Source organism: Strix uralensis, chromosome Z (assembly GCF_047716275.1).
Source record: "Strix uralensis isolate ZFMK-TIS-50842 chromosome Z, bStrUra1, whole genome shotgun sequence".
In the NCBI taxonomy this organism is placed as follows: domain Eukaryota; kingdom Metazoa; phylum Chordata; class Aves; order Strigiformes; family Strigidae; genus Strix; species Strix uralensis.
In genome coordinates, this window is record NC_134012.1 from 78,341,753 (window position 1) to 78,366,138 (window position 24,386).

Consider the following 24,386-nt stretch of genomic DNA (forward strand, 5'->3'; position numbering starts at 1 on the left):
TGCTCAAGTAGCTTTCTGCAAGATTTTCTTTGTCTACTCATTCTTCTGACTGTCTTACCCATCTCAATATCTTCAGTTAGATAATAGCTATGCTATATTGGGAGGCTGCTAGAAGTAACTGATAAGTACCTTCTTGTTAAGACTTTCAAATGCATGAGTCCCAAATCTGGAATATATAGTTTACTCTAATGCCACCAATTACTGATATCTAGCCTTGAGTAACGAAGCTCTCCTAGACTCCTTCAAAAACGGTATTTGCTTTCAAGAATGAATATATATATATACACACACACACATATAGTCTCAAAGATATTTCACCTTGAAAGGTGAATGTACATTGCGTTTTGAACACCTAAATTTAAAGTAATGAAAGTTCTTTCTTCCCAGTTCTGAAAACAATCTCATGCAACTCCTGATGGGCAAGATTAGGTGAATTGTGCATTAAACTCTGTCACAACTCACTGGAGAACAAAAATATTTTTGTAACGTGTTTTTGAATAAGAATAGTTTTTACGAAACATTTGAGGGCAGCAAACAGGAGATGTGTGAAATATCATAGTGGATAAATATTTTTAAGTATTTTAATTGTGTGTGGGAAATTGTGCTAGTAAGCAAACTGCCTTTTAAATGTAAGCAGACTTTTCTTACGAAGTACAAAATAGTCTTTTCAGTTTCATTTCAGTGTAAATGTCTCTTAACTGGCACTTGTAACAGCAGCAAGAAATCTCAAAATATACTTATTTATGGCATGGACACTTTAAGTTTACTTAGCACTGGGTGAATACTAAGGATGCTGTTCACGTATGATCATCAATGATGCCTGCTTTGGTAAAGACAAAGGATACATTTCTTTTACTTCTGATACTAAATCAGGTATGATAGTAATTGAAGCAGTAATTTTAAAGTAAGATTGATTGGGAAGGGGAGAAAGTTGATTATGCCTGTTTTTTGGAAAGGAAATAATTTTTAAAAATCTAATCATCCTGAGTTGGAACTGGTAATTATTGCATGATGTCGCATTCTGTTGTCTTACTGTGCAGTCCTGCGTGCTGTGTTATTACAGTAAAGCTCTGATATTTGGGACCTGTGAAGGAAAACCTGATCATGTTGACAACTTCTGTGTTTCATAGACCACTGAAAACATTTTTTTTTTCTCACAGCTACAATAAGGATACTTATCTCAGTATTACAGAACATGGAGACTTCTATAGGCCATACAGGCCAAAGAACTTTTTAGAAGAAACCAAATGAGTTTCTTACATTACTTTTTTCTTTCCCCACTTATCACCTGCTATGATTCATCATGGCTTCTGTCTTGAAAACAAAGGTAGTCCCATTGGTCTAGGGCAATTAACCTCTTGGACCCTAAATATCTTAGCTAAACTTCAGCCAACCAGATTACTATGCAACAGACTTTCTTTCCATAGCTGACATACCTTGCCTTCTGGAGAGACATACTAGATATGTGGAAAAATGCCCTTTAGTACATAGATTTTCACAACTGTGTGTGGGTTTTTTTTATCTTGTTAACAGACATTGAAAGTACCAACAGATTTGGTAATGGTTGGTGACTTCCTTGTATTGCCTTTGCCAGTACGTATGCAGTACCAGTACTAAAGGCCACACACAGAATGATGGATATTTTATGGTCGTGGCCCAAACAAAACAGAAACAGATGGCTGTGGTACTGTGTGAAATGGTAGCTGTTTCTATTGAGAATAGGGATGTCGCCTTGCTGCAGAGGGAGAAAGGCTTGCTGTAAAGCAGCTGTCACTTCATTGCCCTTATTTAAGGGGAACCTTTTAGTCCTAGGAAGAAGCCATCCCAGAACTGCTTCAGAGACTTTTCTCTGCAAAACTTTAGAGTGGATGTGTCAAATGCCAGACACTTTGGTCAGGTGGAGTACTTCTGATTACATCAGAGAGACATAGTGTTTTACAAGTCTCAATGCTATTGAATATTTTTCTTGTGTTTGTCAGAGGTGGGGAAAGAGATTTTAAAGCTTGCCACTTGTATTTAGATCCCAAATCACCTGTCTGCTGAAACACAGGAGCGAGCATGGCTTTTGTATCCTAATTAATGCTTGACTGATGTATAAGGATCAGCACATCGCAGTGTCTTCCTAAAAAACTCAGGATGATGGGAGGGATATTTTCATCTGACTTCTTTGAAAGAGGTTATCTTTGCTCAAGTTTATGCATGTCATTTCATGGAAGGCCTAGCAATTCTCAGGAGGGATCTCTTGTTTCTTGTGTCTAAAACAACCCAAGAAATATACGTATGGACTAATGATATGACAGAGACTGACAAGAGCTGTTCAGAATGTTTTGTGTGTAGGCCGTGTTCGTATCTGGATGCTAATTTTGGTTTTGTGCAGCTGTGCTACAGCCACTGCAGGAGATGTTTTTAAGGAAAACTGTAGGAGGTGTGCAGGTACCTTGAGGGTTAATTATAATGGTGGTTCTGAAATCTGAAAAGCTGTAAGCCGAGGTAAGGCTGAGTAATGAGAGAAAAAGATCTCTGTATCCCCCCAGAAATCCTGTGTTCAAGTTGACATGGCAAAAGTGGGAGATCCATAAAGCTGTTGAAAAGTAGAACCTTGGACACTTTGTCCTGCTGTCTTTTCTGCTGCTTTCAGTGAAGGATTTTCTCTACTCTGTTGTTTCCTAGCCTTATTGTTCTCTTGTTACTCACGGTTTCACTAACTTGCTGTTACTGATTATTACATTTTCTGATCTGATTCTTTCTTGTCTGCATTATTTTAATTCTCTCTCAGTATGGGTGTTTTAGAAGTCTCTACCTTTTGTCTCCATTCTGCCTTGCTTCTGTTTTGGTATTTCTTTTGTACTTCTGATAGTGTGTTTCTGTCAGCAAAACTAATTTTACCTTCTAATAGGCAGATAAAATTAATCATGAAAGAAATATTTTTCTTCCATGCCTGTCACCTTCATGTTCTGCTGCTTCATAATTTGAGTAATAATAAATCTACCTTTTAAAAGGCTTTATCTTGAACTTCATGGATTTCAAAAATGCTTTCCTTATTAATAAGCTATGTACAAGGACCAGATTTGTGCCTAAATGTGTATACAGATTAGGTGCTTTAGACATGGCAGATGTCCTAGAGTAGCTAACTAAATCTCTGTCCTCATCTGAGTTTATATATAAACTATTTATATTTGCAGTAGTATGAAGATGTGGATTTTTTGTTATTTTCTTCACCGTGTGAACTTAATATAATCCTGTATGCTAGTTAATATGTGGCAACAAACCTAGAACACATTTTTAATCAAAATACTTTTCCTCTATAGACAGAAATCGCCAAGAGATTGAATACAATTTGTGCACAAGTCATCCCATTTTTGTCTCAGGAAGTAAGTAAAACTGTTCAACTGTTAAAGTGCAATTATGTTGCTTTTCTGTTTGCAAATTAGCTAGTTTTAAGATGTTAATTTTATCACAATACACAAGTGTAAGGAACATCTGTTACAGCTGAAGTGTGCAAACCCCCTGCTAATTTGGTCTAACAAATCTGAGTTCAAACTAGTGACAATGACTCAGCCTCATTCATTGCCTGAGGAGAGTGGGAGTCTGTAAAATATTACTAATACAAAAAAATGCTTTCATTTCTAATCATGGTGATTGCTTATTTGATACTCAGTTGTCAAATGTGAATCTAATGAAATAAGCATGCTTATCTTGTCTACATAATGTTTCAAATTTTAGTGCGAAAGGTGAGTAGTTAGCTCAGATGCAAAACACTGTTTAAGGTTACAAACCTGCATTTGGTCTGAATGACTTCAATTGTAGTGTATTGTGGGCAGCTACTGTTACATTTTGAAGCCTGTTATTTTGGATATGTCTTTTCAAACTTTACAGTTCACAAAGATTATTTGTAATTCTTGTTGAGTTCAGTGAAGCACTTCTTTACGAAGATTATTTGTAGCTCTTGTTGAGTTCAGTGAAGCACTTCTATTTCAGTAGGTTTTGCTGTGTGGGCAGAGTATATAAATATTAAAATTTATACTACTGTGAAGTTAACATTATTGTCCTGTCAACTGAATTAGAAACTGATTATTCATTTTCCAGAAAACTAATATTGAAGTGGCATGGGGGAACAGGTGAGAAATAGGGCACTGTTACCTTTTATCTGCGTAAAATGTCTTGTAATAGGTAGCCTGGACTTCTTCAGACAAACTGGTTATTCAGGTGTTTATGATCCTGGTTTGATTTGGACTGGTCAATACCTTAACATAAATTCCTTCCCATACTCCTTCTTCTTTTAATAGCATCAGCAGCAAGTGGCCCAAGCTGTAGAACGTGCCAAACAAGTGACCATGGCTGAACTGAATGCCATCATCGGGGTACGTGGCCTTCCAGGTCTACCTCCTACAGTGTGTATAACTTGCTTTCATACCTTACTGCTTTGCTATTTTTAAAATAAGCTTAATGTTTTGATATCTAACACTGTTCTGATGCCCAGTGTTGCTGAAGTGTTTGCCTTGCTTCCCATAGATTTTTAGCAGGGATAAAGTTAATAGTTTACTTTCAGAACATCATTTTGTGCAGCAGTACTGTGTATAACAAAACATATCCTGCAAGAAATATGATTAGGAGAGCTGCTTGTTTATTTGTAGGTATTGTATGTCAGTTGATCCAGTTACCTTTGCCTCATGCTTTGTGACACTTGAGTTCTTGGAGCCTGTACAACTATTCATTCTTCTTTCTTCCCTTTCTTGTGAATCCTTCATGAATTTTAAATTAGCAAGCTACTGAAAAGAAACTTCACTTGCTTTTGAAGTAGTATTAATTGTCTGACAGTGTTCTAATAGCCTTTCACCAAGTATGTGCTTCTTAATATGCTGAAATAAGTTAATACTACTTGCTAGTGACTGGTTGTCAATCACAAGTAATTTGCTTTGTATTAATGAACTTTCTGAACCTTACATTCCTTCCACTGCATGAGTTCATTTCCCCTACCACTAAGTCTAGAATATTTCTCATGTTTTCTGCCCTTCCAGACTAAGTGAAAGAAGTAGCTGAAACAAGAACCTATCCTTTCTGATTTTATTCATATGTGAACGCCTTGAGCGGATTCAAATTACTCATTTATCAATTTATGTTAATTGCTTGTGAGAAGATGCCCTGCTGGTCTTTATAGTTCCCTCAGACACTTTGTAATGATAATTAGACATGCTGCTCTACGGATTAACAGTGCCATAGTCCAATGACGTCTACAGACAATGGAACCAGTTAATCCATCTGTGCTTAAAATTACATCCCAACTGGAGATGGGAAAAAAAAAACAGGAGTGAGGGAGGATTAAAAGAATGAGCCTCAGCTTGAAAACTCTCCTTTCATCAGTTTCTCAATTGCAGATCTGCAGTTGGTTTGCCTGTGGTAAGCTATTGGCAGTCAATTAGGTGAAATAAACTGGGAGGGTGACCTTCATTTCCTTTTAATAGCTTTTCCTCCCCTTCAGTGGATTTTCAGCTTAAATTTTATTCAAGCTGCTTTATTACACTTGACAGATTAGCTTTGCATAAACATACCCCCCCTTCAAATCTGCAGTTTTGTCCCTTCGTATCAAATTTTGACTGTTACTTAGTTGATTTGCTAATCACATCTTAGAAACCTACATAATTACATCTGTATTTGTCACAATCTCCCCTATGCTTTGCTTGTGTAATGAATTACTTTATGAATACCTGATTTGATCTTTGGAATACAGCACATGTACATTTGTGGTATTTGATTAGCAAAGAGAACTGTACTTTCTTGCATTTTTTAAAATGAATTACTACTTTGGGATGAAAATGGAATGGAAAACCCTTTTTAATGAACTAGTTTTAAAGACTATTTTATGCAGTAAATGGAAATGTGTATTAAAATTTATTTAAAAACATTCTTGATGGACTTAGGATAGTGCTACTTAGCCAAACCAAATTTTGCTATCTCAGGTATGTCATATACCTCTCTTTAAAGTCTGTACATTATAGTCTTCTAAAAGCAATAGGATCTACAAGTACCACATGCAATTCAGAACTTTTTTTGGGGGGGAGGGGGGAAGCTCTTTGGAAGCAGGAATAGAAGCCTCCACCTTTTTCGTTTTTCAAATTATCTAAGATTCACCAGAAGAGATACTTTTCCTGTGTCTTCTGAAAGACTTCTGAATGATGCCATACAAATTCAAAACTGTGAATGACAAAATGAGTGTGTTGGACACAATTTCTTTGACCATGTAGCTGCATGCATGTACATAAAGCTAAAATTAAATGTATGTCAGAGTGGTCTTTTACAGTCTTATCAATAATTATCTTGTGCTGCACAATAAGTTTCATGCTCTGACATATGCTTGATTTTGTTTGAAAGAGACAGTGTGCATCCTGGAGAATCTGAATAGCATAAAATTGGGTTGACAATTCAGCGGACCTTTGCTCTCCCTCACTGAGCATGCAGCATGTCAAGCCCTCTCCCCAGAGGGGAGGACACATCAGAAGCCTGTCTGTTCCTACAAGCGGCAGCTGCACCAAGAGTGAGCACGGCACAGTTTGATAGCAGCTGTCAGTATTGTTCAGGGACCTGACTTAGTGTAAAGAACAATGGAAGGGCCATGCTGGTAAAGTGCAGTGTCTTTCAAGATAAGAAAAGAAATAGTAATTTAACGGTTTAGACATCTATTATGAGCATGAAAGATCATGAAACTTCTTTTCAGAATGCAAATAGGCTGGAGTAATCTGTAACAGTAGAAGATGCAATTGAGTAGCCTCTGGAGTCATACTTAGCGAGGATACTTATGTACAATAAATTTTGAGGATAGGAGGAAAGTTTAATTTTCCTAGATGATGTTCACTTGCGTAGTTTCTCTTGATTAGATAAAATCTACATTTTTGTCAGAGTTTGACTTTTTTTTCCCCCCCTTTACGTTCTCTCTTTATGGGCCACTGTGTCCTGACACTAGATGATTCAAGAGTTTCCCACATGGCTTGCCTGAGTTAGAGCAATTCCTGTTGCTGCTGGGCCATATGTGAATTCTGGAAGGGAGAAAACCTTTAATTAGTGGGAACAACTTTTTGAAATACAAGGTGATTTTGAACTATCTTTATTTTGTGTTTATTTCCAGTGGAAAAGGTGGAAACCTGTTAGAGGACAGAGTGAGGATAGGAACCTGTAGTCTCATGGGACTGAGATTTTTTTTTCAGAGAATTTACCTACAAAGTCAAAAGCCAGGCTTTGGACTTGGTGTATATTAAGCACATATGTAAGAGAATGAATGAATTGACATATTTTTTTTTTAAAAAAAGAAAAAAGGTAATATAGTTGGACTCAGTGAGCTTGTAAGCAGTAATACTCTGTGTTGATTAAAAATTCTTACTTCAGGAGAGAACAGTGGATGATACTTCGTTATTAACAGTCATACCTCTGGCCTTATACTTTTCCTGCATGTTCTTGAAGGCTTTAACTTCCAGCCATGGGGTAGCAGTGTGGCTAAACAGCTTCTTTGCCAGTTTCTTTGAATGGCACCATTTAATATTTATTATATTAAAGTTGAATTATATTAAAGTAGCAATTTTGCTAGATAAATAGTAAACCAGAAACCTTTGACTTAAGATAAGTGTACCTGTTATCTCCTTGGCACTGCTGCAGTTGCAGGCATTGTCCACATTTGGGGTTAAGGGAGAATCCAGATCATGGTATGAAAGAATTAGGTAGGTTATCATGATTTAGCTTGAAGGTTTGGTTTTGGGGTTTTTTTTTGAGAAATATGATCTGGATAGAAAATGGAAAGTACTCAAAGTTCATGCTAGGAAGTATAAGGGACAGTAAAATTGGTCTATCTAGATGTAAACAATGCAGAGTTCGTTAGATTTGCTTTCAAATTAATTAGGTAGCTTGAGTAGAATAAACAAATATCTGAATGGGAAATATAAGCAGAAAATAGTAGTATTTTTTAGCATTGCATTTTAGATAAATGATTTCAGTGTACCACTGAGTAGCCAGGTATGACTGATTTTGCTTTTGGATGTGGGTAGCTAACGGCTCTGAAATATGTATCTTTTGGATTGACAGTACTCTTGAGACAGATTGAGTTGTAGGCCTCTGAGAGGCCTTTCCACTGTTGCATGAGGTGATTGGCTAAAGGATTAGCAAGATGTGGGATTATTTTTTCTCTCTTGGCTGTGGTTGCCAGCTATCTCTGGGATTGTAGTGTGTGAAGCTTAAGAGGATGAGGTTAACCTCTTGAGGGTTTATTCTTATGAGTGTGTAGTTAATCCTTAGAAAGCCTATAAATAACTAGGCTGTATGTTTCATTATAAAATAGAAATACAGACTTGAGCAGAAATGAATGTAGAACTTAATGCAAGGGAAGAGCTAAGCAGCTGTAGCATTACTTTAGATCCTCCTCAGCCATTGTCTGCATTATGTGCTGAGGGAGGGGAAATTGCCTATTCCTTTTAAATTAAATAGAATGAGATCTAGTGAGCACAAGACACTATGTCCTCACTTTTAACATAAACTAGTTAACCCCAAGTCTAAATTACTAAACTCTGGCAATAGGAACTCTATTGTGTGGCAACATCCTGGGTTATTCTTCATATTTAAATTCTTTAAAATATGTAGAAACCTTAATTACATGTTAGGATTCTGCCATGGTAGGTGCTTTTAGAATACAAAGGCTCCAGACTTGTAAACTAAGTTTAAAATAGGTATTAAAGGAAGAAGGCATTTTTCAGCATGACAACTGGTATTCTTAAAGTACCGGTCCCCAAATAATGGTCAGATTTTTATTGTTAGTGCCACTAAATTTTGAGGAAAAATAAAGTGTTATTGATGTGTATTGGTAGTTTGTCCTACTGAGAACAGAAAACCTGGGCTAAAATGTGTAAAATGTGAATGGATAGTGTTAACCAAACTTGGTTTCTGCTTGACATACCCCCCTCTCCCCCCGCCACACAGACACACTCTGTGCACTCTGAACTGATGGGGACATGGAGAACCTTGGAGCAGCAATATAGAGGAGAGTAGTGTCTAAATGAGACAGTTTCCTGCAGAAGATATTCTCAGTCATTCTGAAATTCTGAGGGGAAAACTGCATCCAAATGTCAAATATAATTGAGTTGCAGGCCAGACCTCACTTATCTTGCAAGGTTTCATGTGTGAGTAGATAGAAGAAGGTACATCTTGGATCTTGTCCAAAAAGAAAAATAAAAGATCTTTAGGTAGCTCTCTCATCTAGATCTAATATCTAAGCCACAAGTCAAAGGTGACACCAAGTATATGGTTACAAATTTGTGAAGCTAAACAGCTCTCAAGAAAGGAGTGAAAGGGAGATAGTTGGAAGAAAATGTTAGCTAGACATTAGAAATGGTTAGCTAGAGCTCAAAGCTGAAAACATGCAACTGCAAATGCAGGGAGAAGGTAGATTCTGATGAGATGATCATGTGAGGTACCAACAGTGAGTTGGTACCACTAGCTAGATTAGTATCTACTGAGCAGATGTTGGTGGTATGGGATGTACATGTTGAATGGTAATGACCAGTAAGTTGGTTTATTTTGCATCAGGAGAGAGGTGCAGGGGGGGACTGGTAAGATTAGAAGAACCTGTGTTATGTTGCAATAGAAACAGAAGACCAGAAAAGTCAATGGACAATGTAGTTTCAGGAACAGTTAGGTAGATAAAAACAGAGGAGATTGATATGCCAGAAGAGATGATTCCTTCTTTTTGTGAACTTCGCTCCAAATCGTTTTGTTAAACAGAGTGGTTTGGAAGAAATAGTTTCAGAGGAATGGAAGGTTGGGTCAAAATGCTGGAATAGTACAGTTCAAGGAAAGTAGTTAAAGAAAGTGTGTTCAGTGAGCTTTAATAAAGAAAATATGGAAGGGCTACCAGAAAGACTAAAAGGACACAAACTGAAGAGACGAGCATGTCTTTTCCTCTCTTGCAAATGTCTCTTTTGCATTCATACTTGAAGTGGGGGAATTGGACTAGGTGAAGAGTCAGTAGGCTGAGATAAAACTGTGATGTGACCTTCAGTGCTTTTCTTGAAAGAAGACTCAGATATGGTAGGTTTGGAGGAGGAAGGAGTTGGATGGGAAGAATGAATCAGTTGGCCCAGACAGAAGAGAAACTCAGCTGGGACTGCACATGAGGTGAAATCAAATGCAAAGAAGTTAGTTGAGGAGAGGACAAAGCATATCATTGGCATGGAGTTGTCGTGCACCATGAGTAGGAGTAGAGAAAGGTATTAGGAGTTTGTATGTTGAATAATGTAGAGCTGTAAGGGGACTACTTTGTGGTAGGAGAGAGAGGTGCACAGAATGAAGCATACAGGTCTGAAAGGAACTAAGGTCTGGTTTTAAGAAGCAAACACTGATACACTGAGGTGAACTGTCACTGTGCTGATGAGAGTGGTGTGATCTGCGCAGGCAAAATATACTTGTAACTGTGAGACTGTGACAAAGATGGAGTCAAGGGGAGTAGAAAAGTGCAGAGATAGATACAGGGGGACACAAGTACTGTAAATATTAAACATTGGAAATGTGCAGGAAAACAGCAACCCACTATGTTTTTCATAGGGGAAAAGCAAGGCAAACTGTCGAGATAGGCTGTGTGGGAGGACTGGAAGAGGAGGGAGAGAAGCTTGCTTTCCATGTTCTTGCACAAAGCGAGACTAATATAGGCATTTAGGATAACTTCAGGTAATATTAAAGGCAGGGCAAAGACATAGTTTGTACAGCCATTTGCTGTAACTCTTCAATATGCTGAAGAGTTTATATCAGCTTCAGGATTCCTGGTATCGTGTAACTGCAGTATTTTTTCTTTTTTCAGAGTACTTGCTGAACTACCAAGGTTGCTGTCTGGTATAACACTTAATTTCCTGAGACTGTCCCAATACTGATTTTAAAGGTGCTGGTTAACTGTATCTCAGAAATTGAATACTTACAAGCAGTATTATTGAGGTAATAAAAGTCAGGATTAGCAAACATGGATTGCTTAAATGCACGTGCAGAAGTGATCGTCATTTGGTAGGTGGAAGATGTTATTGAATGTATAGGAAATTTCCAAGAATCTAGTCTGTGTCTTGGAACAGCAAATAAAAATCAATGTAGTGCTTTTCATATGACTGTCATATTTCTCATTCTTTAATATCTCTGAAATGTTTTTGTAGTTTGTAGTAGCTGGGACAAAAGGGTGATGAGTGTAATTTAAAACACTATATTTAACATCTGGATTTTAATTTACCAAAAAGCCTTTCTACTCCATCATTACTATGTTCATGTTCAGCAAGATTTAAATTTCTAGAGACTAAAAGAATGTGGAAGGAAAATAATTTTAATCATATGTCAGTAATAAAATCCCCTATCTTTAAAGTAATTTCCAAATTGGTGCAATGCATGAACAAGTTTTTGGCTGCTGTGGCAGCAGGAACATGCTTTTGAAGTGTTGTTGGATGGTAGGCATGTTAACAGTAGCTAAAAAGGCAAATACATAGATTTGAGGTTAGAAGGTGAATAATAGCCAGAATTTATGGTTGCCCCAGATAAGAGTGCTGACAGTTTCTGCAAACCAGAAGCAATGTGTGCTGACAGCTTCATTCTAGGGACTTAAAGCTTGCATCTGAGTCTTCAGAGAAAGCAATATGTACTTGTCTAAAATTAAAGAAGAGCTTTGTTCTCAAACTGACTAACACTGACAGTGATCAGAAGAATGTAACTGGTTTCAGAAAACCAGCCTTTGTCTTGTTTGGACCAAGATAATATAATGTCGTCTTTTGTTGCTTTTAGAATGTGGTTTTGAATTTGTTACTTTCCTTTAGAGTCTGGGAAGTCCTTTGGTGAAGACACGTTTTCCTGCACAAGGATCATTTTTTCCATTTTTACTCCGACTCTACTCCTCCACTCCCTCTTGCCCTGTGGCATCTGTCCTTAATGAAGGCTTCTCTGGTTCCTCCATTGTTGCAGTCTTTTTCCTCCAGTGTAACTTCAGCCTTGCTGTTTGTTCATTATTCCTTTAGAATTTAACCTAAGGAAAAAAACCCCAACATTATTTAACCTAAGAAAAAAAATAATACCGTTATCAATACAGGGACTCTTAGAACATTCTCTTCTGACTTGTTTCTATTTCCTTTTTTTGCTATAAACTGTTTGAAACAGGAACTGTTTTTAAGCCAGCCCTGTAATACAGATTTTTAGTAGAATAGCTATGAAAAAGCTACATATACAAACACACAGAACTTTTATATTTTTATATAAAAGTATAATCAATACATATATACAGAATAGTATGTATATTATATAACATACAGTATATGTAGTATGTAACAATATAGTTAACATAAGATACAAAATACATCATTGTGTATATATGATGTATAAAATGTTATATGTGTGCATTTATACATACAAGGCTATGCTAGCATAACAAAAGGGCTTCTCTATTTTGTGGGCTGCTTGTTGTGTTGCCAGCATAGCTGCTGGTACAAGCACTAGCAATGCTTCAGTGCGTCTGCACTTGGTACAAGCAACTAAGTTTTAGGTTGACTTACAGAGCCTAAAAGCATGGAGGAGGGAAGAAACCCCTTCTTTTCTGTTGGCAAAAACCCTTATGTGGTTGCAGCTACACCAATGGAGTGCTAAGGCACCTTGGGGAGAAGATGTTGCTGAACTGGAAGAATTCCATCTGCTGGCAATATCCGGCATCCTTGCTGCAGGGCTCTGCTGGTGTGGCAGGATCTGCAGAGGCTGCACAGTGTAGCTAGGCTGCTAGTACTCTTGTGAAAGTGCCAGTCATGCTGGCAGTACTATATAATTATTCCCTCTATATCAACGAGATGTTAAAAATCTTTCCATTTAACAATTATCACTAAACTTTTGTTAAATAGTTAATTGCTGATCACTTCGTGGGAAAACAGCTGACTTGCTCCTTTACTGGGTGTGGTGACAAATCGTTTGGGTGGGGTCACCCACATCTGCCATTCCTGTTCACAAGAGTGATCTTTTTGAGGAGGCTTGAGTGTGCTATCTATCTTTCTAATTCTGGTGCCTGGGCTTGCCCTCCAAAATGCCAGAAGGAAGGGAAGAGAAGCCTAGCTCTTTAAAGTGAGACAGAAAGACACAGCAAAGATTAGAGCTGCTGCTCAGCAGAGTGCTAAGGAAAAGATAGGACGTTTCTTTCTCCCTTGCAGTCTGTGTCTGCGATCTATAATGATGTGGGAACTAATCAATGGTTAATAAGCTACCCTTGAAAAATATTTTTCTATTTGCATTATACTGGGGAGCATTGAAGACTTGTTTCTCAGTTTTATAGGTGTAAAACTAATTACAGTATTCAGATTAAAAAATGGGATCTTATGATTCAACAAAAGTACTGTGTGTGTACTTGTAGGTAGGCTGGTACTGGCTGTAATTCAAATTGATAGCAATCCAGGCCTTTCTTGTGTTGAGCGACTTAATTTTCCTTTTTTAAAAAAAAAAATCCTCATGAAATACAGAATATAGTCTAAAATACAAGCTAAAGAATATATTTAGTATTTATATGTCTTATATAAGGATTTTAAGGAGCTCTCAAATTTTCCTGTTGTAGTAATGAAAATTTGAATTTAGAGTTTTTCTAGGTAGCAGGCTTCACTATAAGTGCTTTGACCCTTGCTGGCTGTCTCAGTTGCCTTCTGTGGGCTCTTTGGAGGTGACCCATGTACACTAGTGATTTGCTGGCCCCACATTAGAATCTGTGTTCTCTTCCTGTGTTGTAATTTTTCTCTGGTATCATTTTTCTCTTGAACTACACTGCCAATCAATAAATACATATTTTTGTTTCAGAGAAGTTAATGTAGCAGCTTCATGACTGCAACTAGTTTTTATTTTCTTCGTTCAGATAGACAAGACCTTTTAGCCTTCTAGAGCAAGTATATGGGGAATTATGCTTGTAAGTGTTTATGCTAACGTTCCTTACTATAGCAAGGTTAAAGAATGTAGCTTAATCACTAATGCAAGGAGGAAAAAAAAACCCCTAACTCTAGAGTTGGACAGCTTTAGTGTTCTATGGCAAAAACTGTGCAACATAAATCTGTAGAAGAAATACATTTTACAGTGAAACAAGTATGTATCAGTGTAAAAGTGTAGTGAGAACAGCAGAGCATGAAGTGGTCTTTTTAATCTTCATAAGCCAGTTGAAATCAGCATTGCTTTTCCTATTTTGAGTTTTCATTCCTAAAGGAGGATCCCATAGCAGAGGACTGAAAGTGAGTTCTGAAAAAGAGGAGAAATAACACAGTGAGGAAGTAATCAAGAGACCAAGTAGAAAAGGAGTTAAGGAAAACAGATGAAAGACTCTGAGAACCATAAACTTCATGTTGTTTTGCAGTAGCTTCATGGAGTACTTTGGACATGCTGAAGGTCTTGTATCTGATTATTTTTTTTTTTATAGATAAGGTGGCAGAAGGGTTTAGTTTGTCAGTGTTGTTACTGCTGTATCAGCAGAGCAGTGAAATACAACTTCTGAGCCTTATTTCAGTTACCTTTAGAGAAGTTACTTTGTGAGAAAAGGACTGCTTGGGGAGTGTGTAGGGAAGGAGAAGCTGCCTTTATCCCACTATAGCATCATTTTCTGGTTTATGTGAGGCAATTTATGCAACCCTTTACTGCTACAAAAAAGCTATATGCAATTGAGACTTATTAGTGTGGTTTGTGTTGTTCGAACAAGTGGAAACAGGAACTGTGAAAAACTTACAAGAGCCTTCTGTTCAGAACATTAGTTTGAAGCAGATTCCTGTAGTAGAAAATAATAACAAAGAACAAACTTAAGATAGATAACTTTTTCATCTTCTGACTTTGATATTTGCTGACGTCAATTCTCTACACAGTAAAAAGTTTTGATTTTTTTTTTTGTGGGAGTGGAAAATAAATGTTAAGACCCAAAGATGCAATCCTGTGCATCTTCTGTAATAAAGCATGAAAAAGGAACAGGATTTTTCCCATGAGACAGTGCAGTCTTTAATCATGCCACTACAACACAAATGTTACATGTATGAAATAATGGCTTGGGATAGCTTTTGCCAATACTGTCCTTCTGTGGACTTTAAATCTCTAGTACAATTGACATTTCACATAGTTTATAGATGGAAGAGACTTGCTGAAGACACTGTTTCTTTGTTCTGAAGGGACATTCTCTTCCTGCACCCAAGGCACTGTGGCTTGTTCACATAATGGATAGTTTTCAAATAATGTCTGCAAAACTATAAAGGCTCCATTCTCGGCTCACTAACTAGAGATGCATTTGTGGGCACTTTCAAGTTTGTTTACTGTGGTATAGTGTAGCTTCCTATCTGTCAGAATAAAACCTGAACATTTAGAAGAAGGGGAGATAAGGAAACCAAATGAACCAAAATAAACACAGATGTTTCAAAGGAATTAGGTAGAAAATTAAGCAATGATAGTAGTAGCTGACTCATTTCTCTAAAACACATTTAAACAGGGAGAAAACAGTAAGCAATAGGAGTGGCAGAATCATGGAATGCCTGAGGTTAGAAAGGAGCCTTGGAGGTCATCTGGTCTACCCCCCCTCCTTGCCCCTCCCACCGCTCAAGCAGGACCACCTAGAGTCAGTTGCACTGGACCGTGTCCATATGGCTTCTGAGTATCTCCAAGGACGGAGACTCCACAACCTCTCTATGCTAGTGATCAGACACATCACAGTAAAAAAAGGTGTTTTCTAATGTTCAGGAGGAACCTCCCATGTTTCAGTGTGTGCCCATTGCCTCACACCCTGTCATTGGGCCATCCAGTGATGGGCTACAAAAACAATTGAGGGCCTGGAGCATCTCGCATATGAGGACGGGCTGAGAGCTGGGTCTGTTTAGCCTTCTCTAGGCCCATCATTGGATACTCTTCAGTATCTCCCTGTCTCTCTTGGAAACCTAGAACTGGATGCAGTATTCCAGGTGTGGCCTCAACAGTGATGAGTAGGGGAAAGATCACCTCCCTTGACCTGCAGTACTTTTTCTAAAGCAGCCCAGGGTGCCATTCACTTTCATTGTCACAAGGGCACATTAGTGGCTCATGTTCAACTTGTTGTCTGCCAGGACTCCCGGGTCCTTTTCTGCAAAGCTGCGTTCCAGATGGATGGCCCCCAACATGTATTGGTGCGTGGGATTGTTCCTTCCGGTGCAAAACTTCGCACTTACCCTTGTTGCACTTCACGACATTCTTGTCAGCCCATTTTTCCAGCCTGTTGAGGTCCCTTTCAATGGTAACACAGCCATCCGGTGTACCAGCCACTCTTCCAGTTTTGTCTCATCAGCAAAAGAAAGCAAACTCAGAGCTTAGTTTTGCAGATTGCTGCTATGGTGCTAAAGATTAGGGTTCAAATAGGTCAGAAGGAAGTGTCTTGCAGGGACTGCTGACACATTTTGTGATTAGTTGGTATAATGGTGATATTATCAAGGAAGAACAAACATCCAAAAACAATGAAGAGGAAACATGGCTTCTGCTACTGAAGCAAAGTTAGAAAACAGAGTAGTAATCAGTCCATACAGGATAGCTCATATATCAGTCTGTTCACCTATCATAGAATGGTTTAGATTGGAAGAGATCTTCAAAGGTCAAGTCCAACCCCACTGCTATGGGCAGGGACATCTTTCACTAGATCAGGTTGTGCAAAGCCCTTGTCCAGCCTGGACTTAAACACTTCCAGGGAGCGGGCATCCACAGCTTCTCTGGGCAACCTGTTCCAGTGTCTCACCACCCACATCATAAATTTCTTCCTTATGTCCAGTCTAAACCTACCCTGTTTCAGTTTAAAACTGTTGCCCCTTGACCTGTCACTACAGGTCCTGGTAAAAAGTCTCTCCATCTTTCTTATAGGCCCACATTATATATTGAAAGGCTGCAATAAGGTGTCCCTTGAGCCTCCTTTTCTCCAGGCCAAACAACCACAACTCTCTTAGCCTTTCTTTGTAAGAGAGGTGTTCTAGCTCTCTCTGATCGTTTTTGTGACAGTCCTCTAGAGTTGCTCTAACACGTCCCTGTGTTTCTTGCAGAGTGGACCCCAGAACTGGGTGCAGTACTCTAGGTGAGGTTTCATGACAGTGGAGTAGAGGGGAAGAATTACCTCCTTCCCCCTGCTGGCCAAGCTTCTTTTGATGAAGCCCAGGATACAGTTGGCTTTGTGGATTGCAAGTGCACATTGCTGGTGCATGTCCAATCTTTTATCCACCAGTATCCCCAAGTCCTTCTCTGCAGGGCTGCTCTCAATCCTTTCATCCTCCAGGCTGTACTGATACTGTGAGTTGCCCCACTCCAGATGCAGCACCTTGCCCTTGGCCTTGTTGAACCTCATGAAGTTTGCATGTGTCCCCTCCTTAGGCCTGTCAAAGGCCCATCTGGATTGCATCCCTTTCCTCAGGTGAATCAACTACACCACACAGCTTGGTATCATTTGCAAACTTAATGAGGGTGCACTCAATCCCATTAGCTATGTCATTGATGAACATACTCCAGTAGTGCTGGTCTCATTATGGACCCTTGAGGGACACCACTAATTACTGGTTTCCACAGGGACCTTGAGCCATTGGCTCTTTGGACTGAGTCTCATTGACTCTTTGGATGCAGTCATCCAGCCAGTTCCTCATCCAACTAACAATCCATCCATCAAACCTGTACCTCTCCAGTTGAGTGGCAAGAATGTTGTGAGAGACTGTATCAAAAGCCTTCCAGAAGTCTAGGTAGATGATATCTGTAGCTCTTTCCTTGTCTACTGATGCAGTCAGCCATTGTAGAAGAATGTGGATATATTCTTAAGGGAGGTTGTTATCCTGCAACTTGTTCTTTCCTGTAGTTGAAATACTCTTTTGAAAGTATTTACAGAAACTTAAATGCAAGTACTAATTTATGGTTTAGACTGTCCAATGAGTTTACTCCTGCTAAATTTGACTGTTGGTAGTGTGGGTGGTGTGTGCAGAGTTTTGGGGTTTTTTAGAATGGGGGAAAAGGTTGGATCTTACGGGAGCATAATCTTGAGTTGTTTCTTTTTTTGGAAGGTTACATGTGCAATGTTGGTTTTAAGAGTGTTTCTAAACAGTGAGGGAGCAGGTTATTTCTTGGTCAACTAGCTGTATATGCTCAGACAGTTGCCCTCATATGTCCATTGGCTGTTGACATTTGATACAGGCTCTCACTTCCTTCTGCTACTGAAGCAAGCAAATAAAAAACCTACAGATTTCCCTTCGGGAAGGGAGAGAATATGGCAATGAAACTGAACCCAGTAATACACATTTTTCTCTCATGTCTTTCTGCCTGCTTGAGTTTAACAAAATCACATTTCTTTAGTTTTACAGAAGTTGACATGAAATAGTGCCCTTTACATTTCAGGTCTCTAAATGACATTTGTGCTTGCCAGATACTTTTTCAGAACACCTCTACCGACCTTGGCAGAATCAGTTGATAGTATTACTAGTGCTGATAAGGTTTTGGAAAACTTTTTCTACTCTCAGGTGTTTATTTAGAAGGGCACAAGAGAAGACAGCTATTGTAGTTTGGGATCAGGTATAACCGTTTTCCCACTGTTCATCTGAACACATCTGAATTTTTAATTCAGTGCTTTTCAGCAGATACTGAATAGTACATCACACATCTGTTTAAGAATGCTCTGTTAAATGCTAGGAATTCAAAACTAGATTTTTAAGGAAACAATAGGTGTTTGTGACCTCAGCAGAACTACTTTAAGATGGTAAGTCATCTAGGAGCTCATGCTCTAGCTTGATAAGCAGGAAGCCTAAAGGAGACTTGTCATTGTTTATGTATAGGAAATCAGTTTCACAAAGACTTACTGACTCTGTCTCTGGAAATCTCTGGGAGAGATTGAAAAAAATTAATTCCAAAATTTAAGTCCTAGTTAAAGAGCTCTTTATAGCTGGAACATGCCTGAGGTGTTGGAGGTGAAAAACTGTACTGCCTTTAAAATGATTAGGAGGTACACGTGCTCAGAGAGGCAGGTGCTGTATTTTTCATATGTTGATTTTTGGGTCTTTCTGGTCTTGTTAGGGGGATACTGGGGAAAAAATTTGAGGCAATAAAACCTACATCTAGACAGTACAGTAAGCTGAATTTGCCATTCCTTTTCTCTCTTTGTAAATACGAAGAACTCATTTTTTTCAACAAAATGGTGAGTGAACTACTGATGCTTTTAAAGTCACTGCTATGGCTAATTATCTCAGTGCAGTCACTTACGTATGCATCATTGCACCCTTTTCTACCTTCCCACTTCCCTCTGAAAGTGGACACAGCCCTTGCTCTGCAAGTAATAATAATTGGTAGTAAGACAGACCTGTTACTCGTAGTTTTTTGGGCACGTTTCTTATGGCAGGTGTCTAGTTTTTAATTAACTGTTAATAAACATGCCTAGTAGACCATGATACTGCTGCCAACTTACTCCATTTTATATCACACTGCTGCTAAGCTCTTAAAAGGTGATAGAGCAGGCATTAGTGTCTTTGAAGTGACGGGAAAGAGATTATATGCATAATTGTTTCTAGGATCTACTATGGCAAATGTCTGGTTACTAAATACAGTGTGGCTGCTATCCATCTCTCTAGTCTTTAGTTTCTTCCTTTGTGTGCATCACATATTCCCTTCTCCCCTTTTAGAAAGAGAATACAATATACTTCTAACAATTCAAGTTTTTTTAAATAAAAAGAGCATGAATGTCTCGAAAGGATTATCTTTATCTATGTCTTAGGGAGAACTTTAAGCCTATTATGAATAGGTAATATATAAATAATAAATCAATACACTTCAGTCTTAAACAGCAGTGGGCCTCAGACAATAAACATTAAATCACAATATACTTTTGTTGGCTTAAAAAACTATGATTAGGTTTTTAGTCTTAAGTCTGTTTAACTTAGTTGGATATTTAAGCATCTTTGGGTATCACTTTCCTCTGATACTCTCAGTAACCATTTTGCAAAGCTTTTAAGAAGTTCTGCAGAGTGGTGCATTTCCACTTACAGATCTTACATTCTGTTCTACCCCTTAGAGTGGGCATTGCTTCCCACCGTTCATATCCAGTCCCATCAGAGAAGCAGGACATAACCTTTCTTGTCACATGCTTTCAGCTTCAGAACCTGTTAGAGGGGATTAATCTGTTCCTCATTTCTGAGACTTTTGAAATACCCTGTGTGTAGACTACAAAGCAGAGCCAGGGAAATTGTAGGTAACGTGTCCCCTAACACTGTGATTTCTAAAGATGTTAAGCTATGCTTCCTGAAATCATGTGGGTTAACTTGTTTGCTAATTAAACCAAGCAAGAGAGGCATGAATAAAGGGAATCTTCACATGCTTTCTGAAGGGATAGGGAGACAAGAATGGAAGCAATTTAGCTTAATTTCTCTGTTTTGACCTTCCCATGCCCACACTGCAAAAGAAGTTAATTTGAGCTCACTGTTGGAGAAGGGAGACTTTTCTCCACAAATTCGGAAGGGACAAATCACTTTTTGTTCTTAGCCAATTGCACACAACTAGGTAATCCAGTGTGATAGTGCAGCTGGGGACAAGTAGGACCAATGCCATGAATGCGGTACAGTACTGCTGATGCATGTTGTCTCATGGCTAGAGTGCAGATGACTGATCTGGTTTAAGTGGTCAACAAGGAACGGAATGACTAAGGTACCGACTCTGAGAGAGCCTGCCAAAACATCAGGTTATCTCCTGATTTGAGGAAACATGGTGGAAACTACTAAAGTATTGATAAAATCTGAGAGATGTCCTCTTGTTCTTTAGAGGCTGGATCAAAAAACCAAACCAAACCAAAAAAACCCAAAAATGTTGCAGTTCTGTCAGACTTTACAGTGCTTTTTACTGATGCTTCTTCAGTTAATTGAAGTTTCACTAGCAATAGCTGCTTGATTTTGTGGAAGGTGGCCTACTTCTTTAACTACTTCAAGCAAAAATAATTCTTAATACTTCCTTCCAAATGTTACCTTTTGGATTGCTGTAAACACATTAAAATAGAAGAATAAGAACACTAGCTTGCTTTTTAAATGTATTGAAAAATTGGCAAGGACAGTGATCAGATGTACGTATTACAGTGAAGACTACAAGACTTTTTATGCAGCACGTGAAAAGAAATTCCTGATACATGGTATGAGAAACATTTGGTAAACTTGTGGCTTTATAGAATTGACTAAAGTGATTATGGTAAATTTTAACATTTGTCTTGTATATGGAAAAATAAGTAAATGATGGCTATATTGCAGTTGGGACAGCAGAAAAGTGAGATTATCAGGCCCAGTCCAGAGTTCTTCTGTCAGTTACTTGTGTCTACATAAATTTATAAACAGCTCAAGGCATGTCTTGGGATGGGGTTATGCAAAATAAAAGTGTAGGGTTGTAGTAGTTACCTAAATAGTAATAAATTAAGTCATTCATATGCCAGTAGATACTATGCAGGTACTATTGACAGTTTGTTGTGAAAAGTCTTGGGGTCTAAGGAAGCAGATAAAATATTTTTTGATTATTTTGAGTTATTTTGGAGTGACTTGTGAAATCTTGTGAGCTACAGTCTAGATATGATTTCAGTAGCTGTCATCAGTACAATTTTGCCTGTTCTTACAGGACCGCTAACATTCACCAGGTCAAATGCTCATGTCTAGCTGAGCTCATCCTGTTCAGACATTTGCTTATCTGTTTTCTCTTTGATCGCATGAATTGGGTGGTACTCTAGCTTTTCTCGTGGTATCTACCTTCAGCGGAGGGATGGTGGAGCGTGGCCAAGGTGGAGAGGTTTGTTCTGTCTTCTCTTCATATGCCCAGGCTCAAGAAAGCAGGAAAGAGGCAGAAGATCTGTTTACCTGTAGCAGACTAAAGGGGAGCTATGACTAAACTAGAGATAGTTTTGAAGCTAAATTTTCTAAATAAATCTATGCTGAGCTTTTTGGATAAGTTAAATGGTTAGTTGAACTTGGAAAATATTTATAAAACCATAAGAGCTTTAACTAGAAAATATCTTAATATTTAAACTATGGGGAAGTCATTCCATTGTAAGGACTCTGTTTCTAAACTTGCTTACAGGTTATTTTAGCAGACTGGTCAGAGAGTTATATGTCCACTCATTATGATATTGATCTTGCATGCTGCTTTTGAAACAGATGGAGGTATTTTAATTCATTAACACCATTTTTTTTTTATTGAGAATTCCATGACCTTATTGATGCTATCTGGAATACCTGGATTTTAAGCTCAAAGTAGGTTCCTAAACATGGTGTTAGTTCATGAATAATTTTTTTTCCCCAAACTTTGGCTAGAATAAAATATAAATTTATCTACACTAAGTATCAAATCGAGCAGTGTCTTCTAGGTTTTTTAGTATTCAAAATAGAAACCAGGGAAAGAGAGGTGTATGTGTTTAAATCAGTCTTGCCAGTGAAACTTGTTTTTTTTCCCAGAGCAGTGATACTCCCTATAGAAAGGGAAAGATATTCAGGCCTCCTGCTGCTGCTGTTTTTTTGTCACTGGTGGTGCTGTGGCAGGCAGTAGCTGCCCAAAACAACCTACAGCAGTTGAACCTATTCCTCAGGCTGCAGAAGAGTATGCAGCTGGCCTTTTCTGGTTTATGGGACATGAGCAGATCTGTCCACAGACAGCATGATATAATGCAGTATGTCTAGTGTGGTGGGACAAAGAGGAGAGGCTAGATTTAAAACAAACAAATGAAAAAGTCCACTGTTGATTCTCAATAATTAACCAAACTTCTCCCTTCTCCTTCCCAAAATATGTGCTATGCGTTGTTCTTCTGGGGATGACGATACTGCTGGCAACAGCAGCAGCAGTTGCAGGCTCAACATCTCTCCCATGGCCATGGACCTCCAGTGCCTCTAACACCACATCCATCAGGACTTCAGCCTCCAGGAATCCCTCCTCTCGGAAGCAGTGCTGGCCTTCTTGCCCTTTCTAGTGCTTTGGGTGGGCAGTCTCACTTGGCAGTAAAAGATGACAAGAAGCACCACGATGCAGAACACCACAGAGGTGAGAGGCATGGCAGGCCTGATTAGGACATTGTCAAATTTGCTCATTGCTGCAAATTACGTGCATCTCTAAAGAATTAAAGTTATATAGAATGAGAAAAAACTGTTGGCAAACTTAAAAATGTCTGCATATATACCACTGAAGCAAAATTCAACTTGGAATTTTTCAGTATTTTAAAAGGGGATCGCTAGGTGTCACCTGCTCTGCAGTTTGCAGGGCATTTTGACATCTGGTAAATGCTTAGTTGTAACACCAGTGGCCTGCACCATATTGTGGAAAACTGTTAAACTGCATAATGGGTAATTTTTTCAAAGAAAGTAATGTTGTTAAATGGGTGGGTGGGAAGGTAGGGGGAACAAGAGGTTAAAGTTTAAAGTGAATGTGTTCAAACAAAAGATTGAGATAATTGCATCTGTTACTTTAGTTTCATAGGCTTAAATTCTAGTACTCAATTACTTAAATACTGGGCAAAATTGCACTTGACTAATTTTTGAAAAGAAAATAATTTATTCTGTCATGAAATAAAACTAGGCTTTGTGTATGGTTAAACTGTAAATCATGTTTACAAAATACTGTAATTTTCAGGAAATCACTGTATTAGGAATGTGCAATGACTTATATAAATAAAAGCCATTTTAAAACTGTTCGTGGTTTGTGTTCTAATTTTTTTCCCCCCTTTTTTATTTCTGTTCTTGTCTCTGTGTCTGAACGGGCATGTCTGTGCGTTTCTTGGTTACTGCGGGAGCAGACAGAGAGCCAGGCACAGTAAGTACCAGAATTCCTGCTAATATTTCCACTTCTACATAATGTAATAATCAGACATTGCACTGTTTGTTTCATCTTCCTTGTAGTCAGTTTCATGATATTGGGGGCATGTGTTTTTCTGTTAAGATACTTCTTGGTTTATGCAGAACACCAAGTTACCTGTTTGGAGGACTGTGTGAATCAGGTTTGTTTCTGAGCAGAATGATTTTGAGGAAGCTTTAACTTTAGTTTGCTTATTGGGGGTGGGAGGAAAGCTGCAATTCAAACGTTGACTGCAACTTAGAAGTATAACATTATAATCCAGAGTTAAAATTTTTCCTGTAGGATTTTTAGGAATTAGTTGCAGAACAGGTGAGAAATTTAAAATTCATGTGTCATGATGGTGTTAGGCCCTAGGAGTTTCTTCAACTGAATCTGTTTAAGCCGTACTAATGTCTGTACTGCTTAATTTGTGCTTCAGGTATAACTTCCATATCAATACTTTTTTTCCCTTTAGACGTAAGCTGTAATAGGATTGGTCTAAGACAATCTTATCTGAAAACAGCCAAAGAACTATTTTGTTACAGCTTTTTATACTGTTGTGTTTTGAGTGATACTGGTCTATT

The 24,386-nt window shown here is 38.3% G+C and overlaps 1 protein-coding gene across 3 annotated transcripts in view; it reads left to right on the forward strand.

Annotated features, from left to right (window-relative positions):
• Window positions 1-24,386, forward strand: part of LOC141937377 (transducin-like enhancer protein 1) — an 85,309-nt gene that overhangs the window by 20,523 nt on the left and 40,400 nt on the right. For 2 of the 3 annotated variants that reach the window (XM_074854909.1, XM_074854912.1), the window contains exons 5-8: window positions 3,309-3,371; window positions 4,287-4,391; window positions 22,812-23,016; window positions 23,765-23,781. In XM_074854909.1, the coding sequence (XP_074711010.1) occupies window positions 3,309-3,371; window positions 4,287-4,391; window positions 22,812-23,016; window positions 23,765-23,781 (390 nt within the window). The remainder of the gene's footprint in view (window positions 1-3,308; window positions 3,372-4,286; window positions 4,392-22,811; window positions 23,017-23,764; window positions 23,782-24,386) is intronic. The other variant, XM_074854911.1, reaches the window with a different exon arrangement.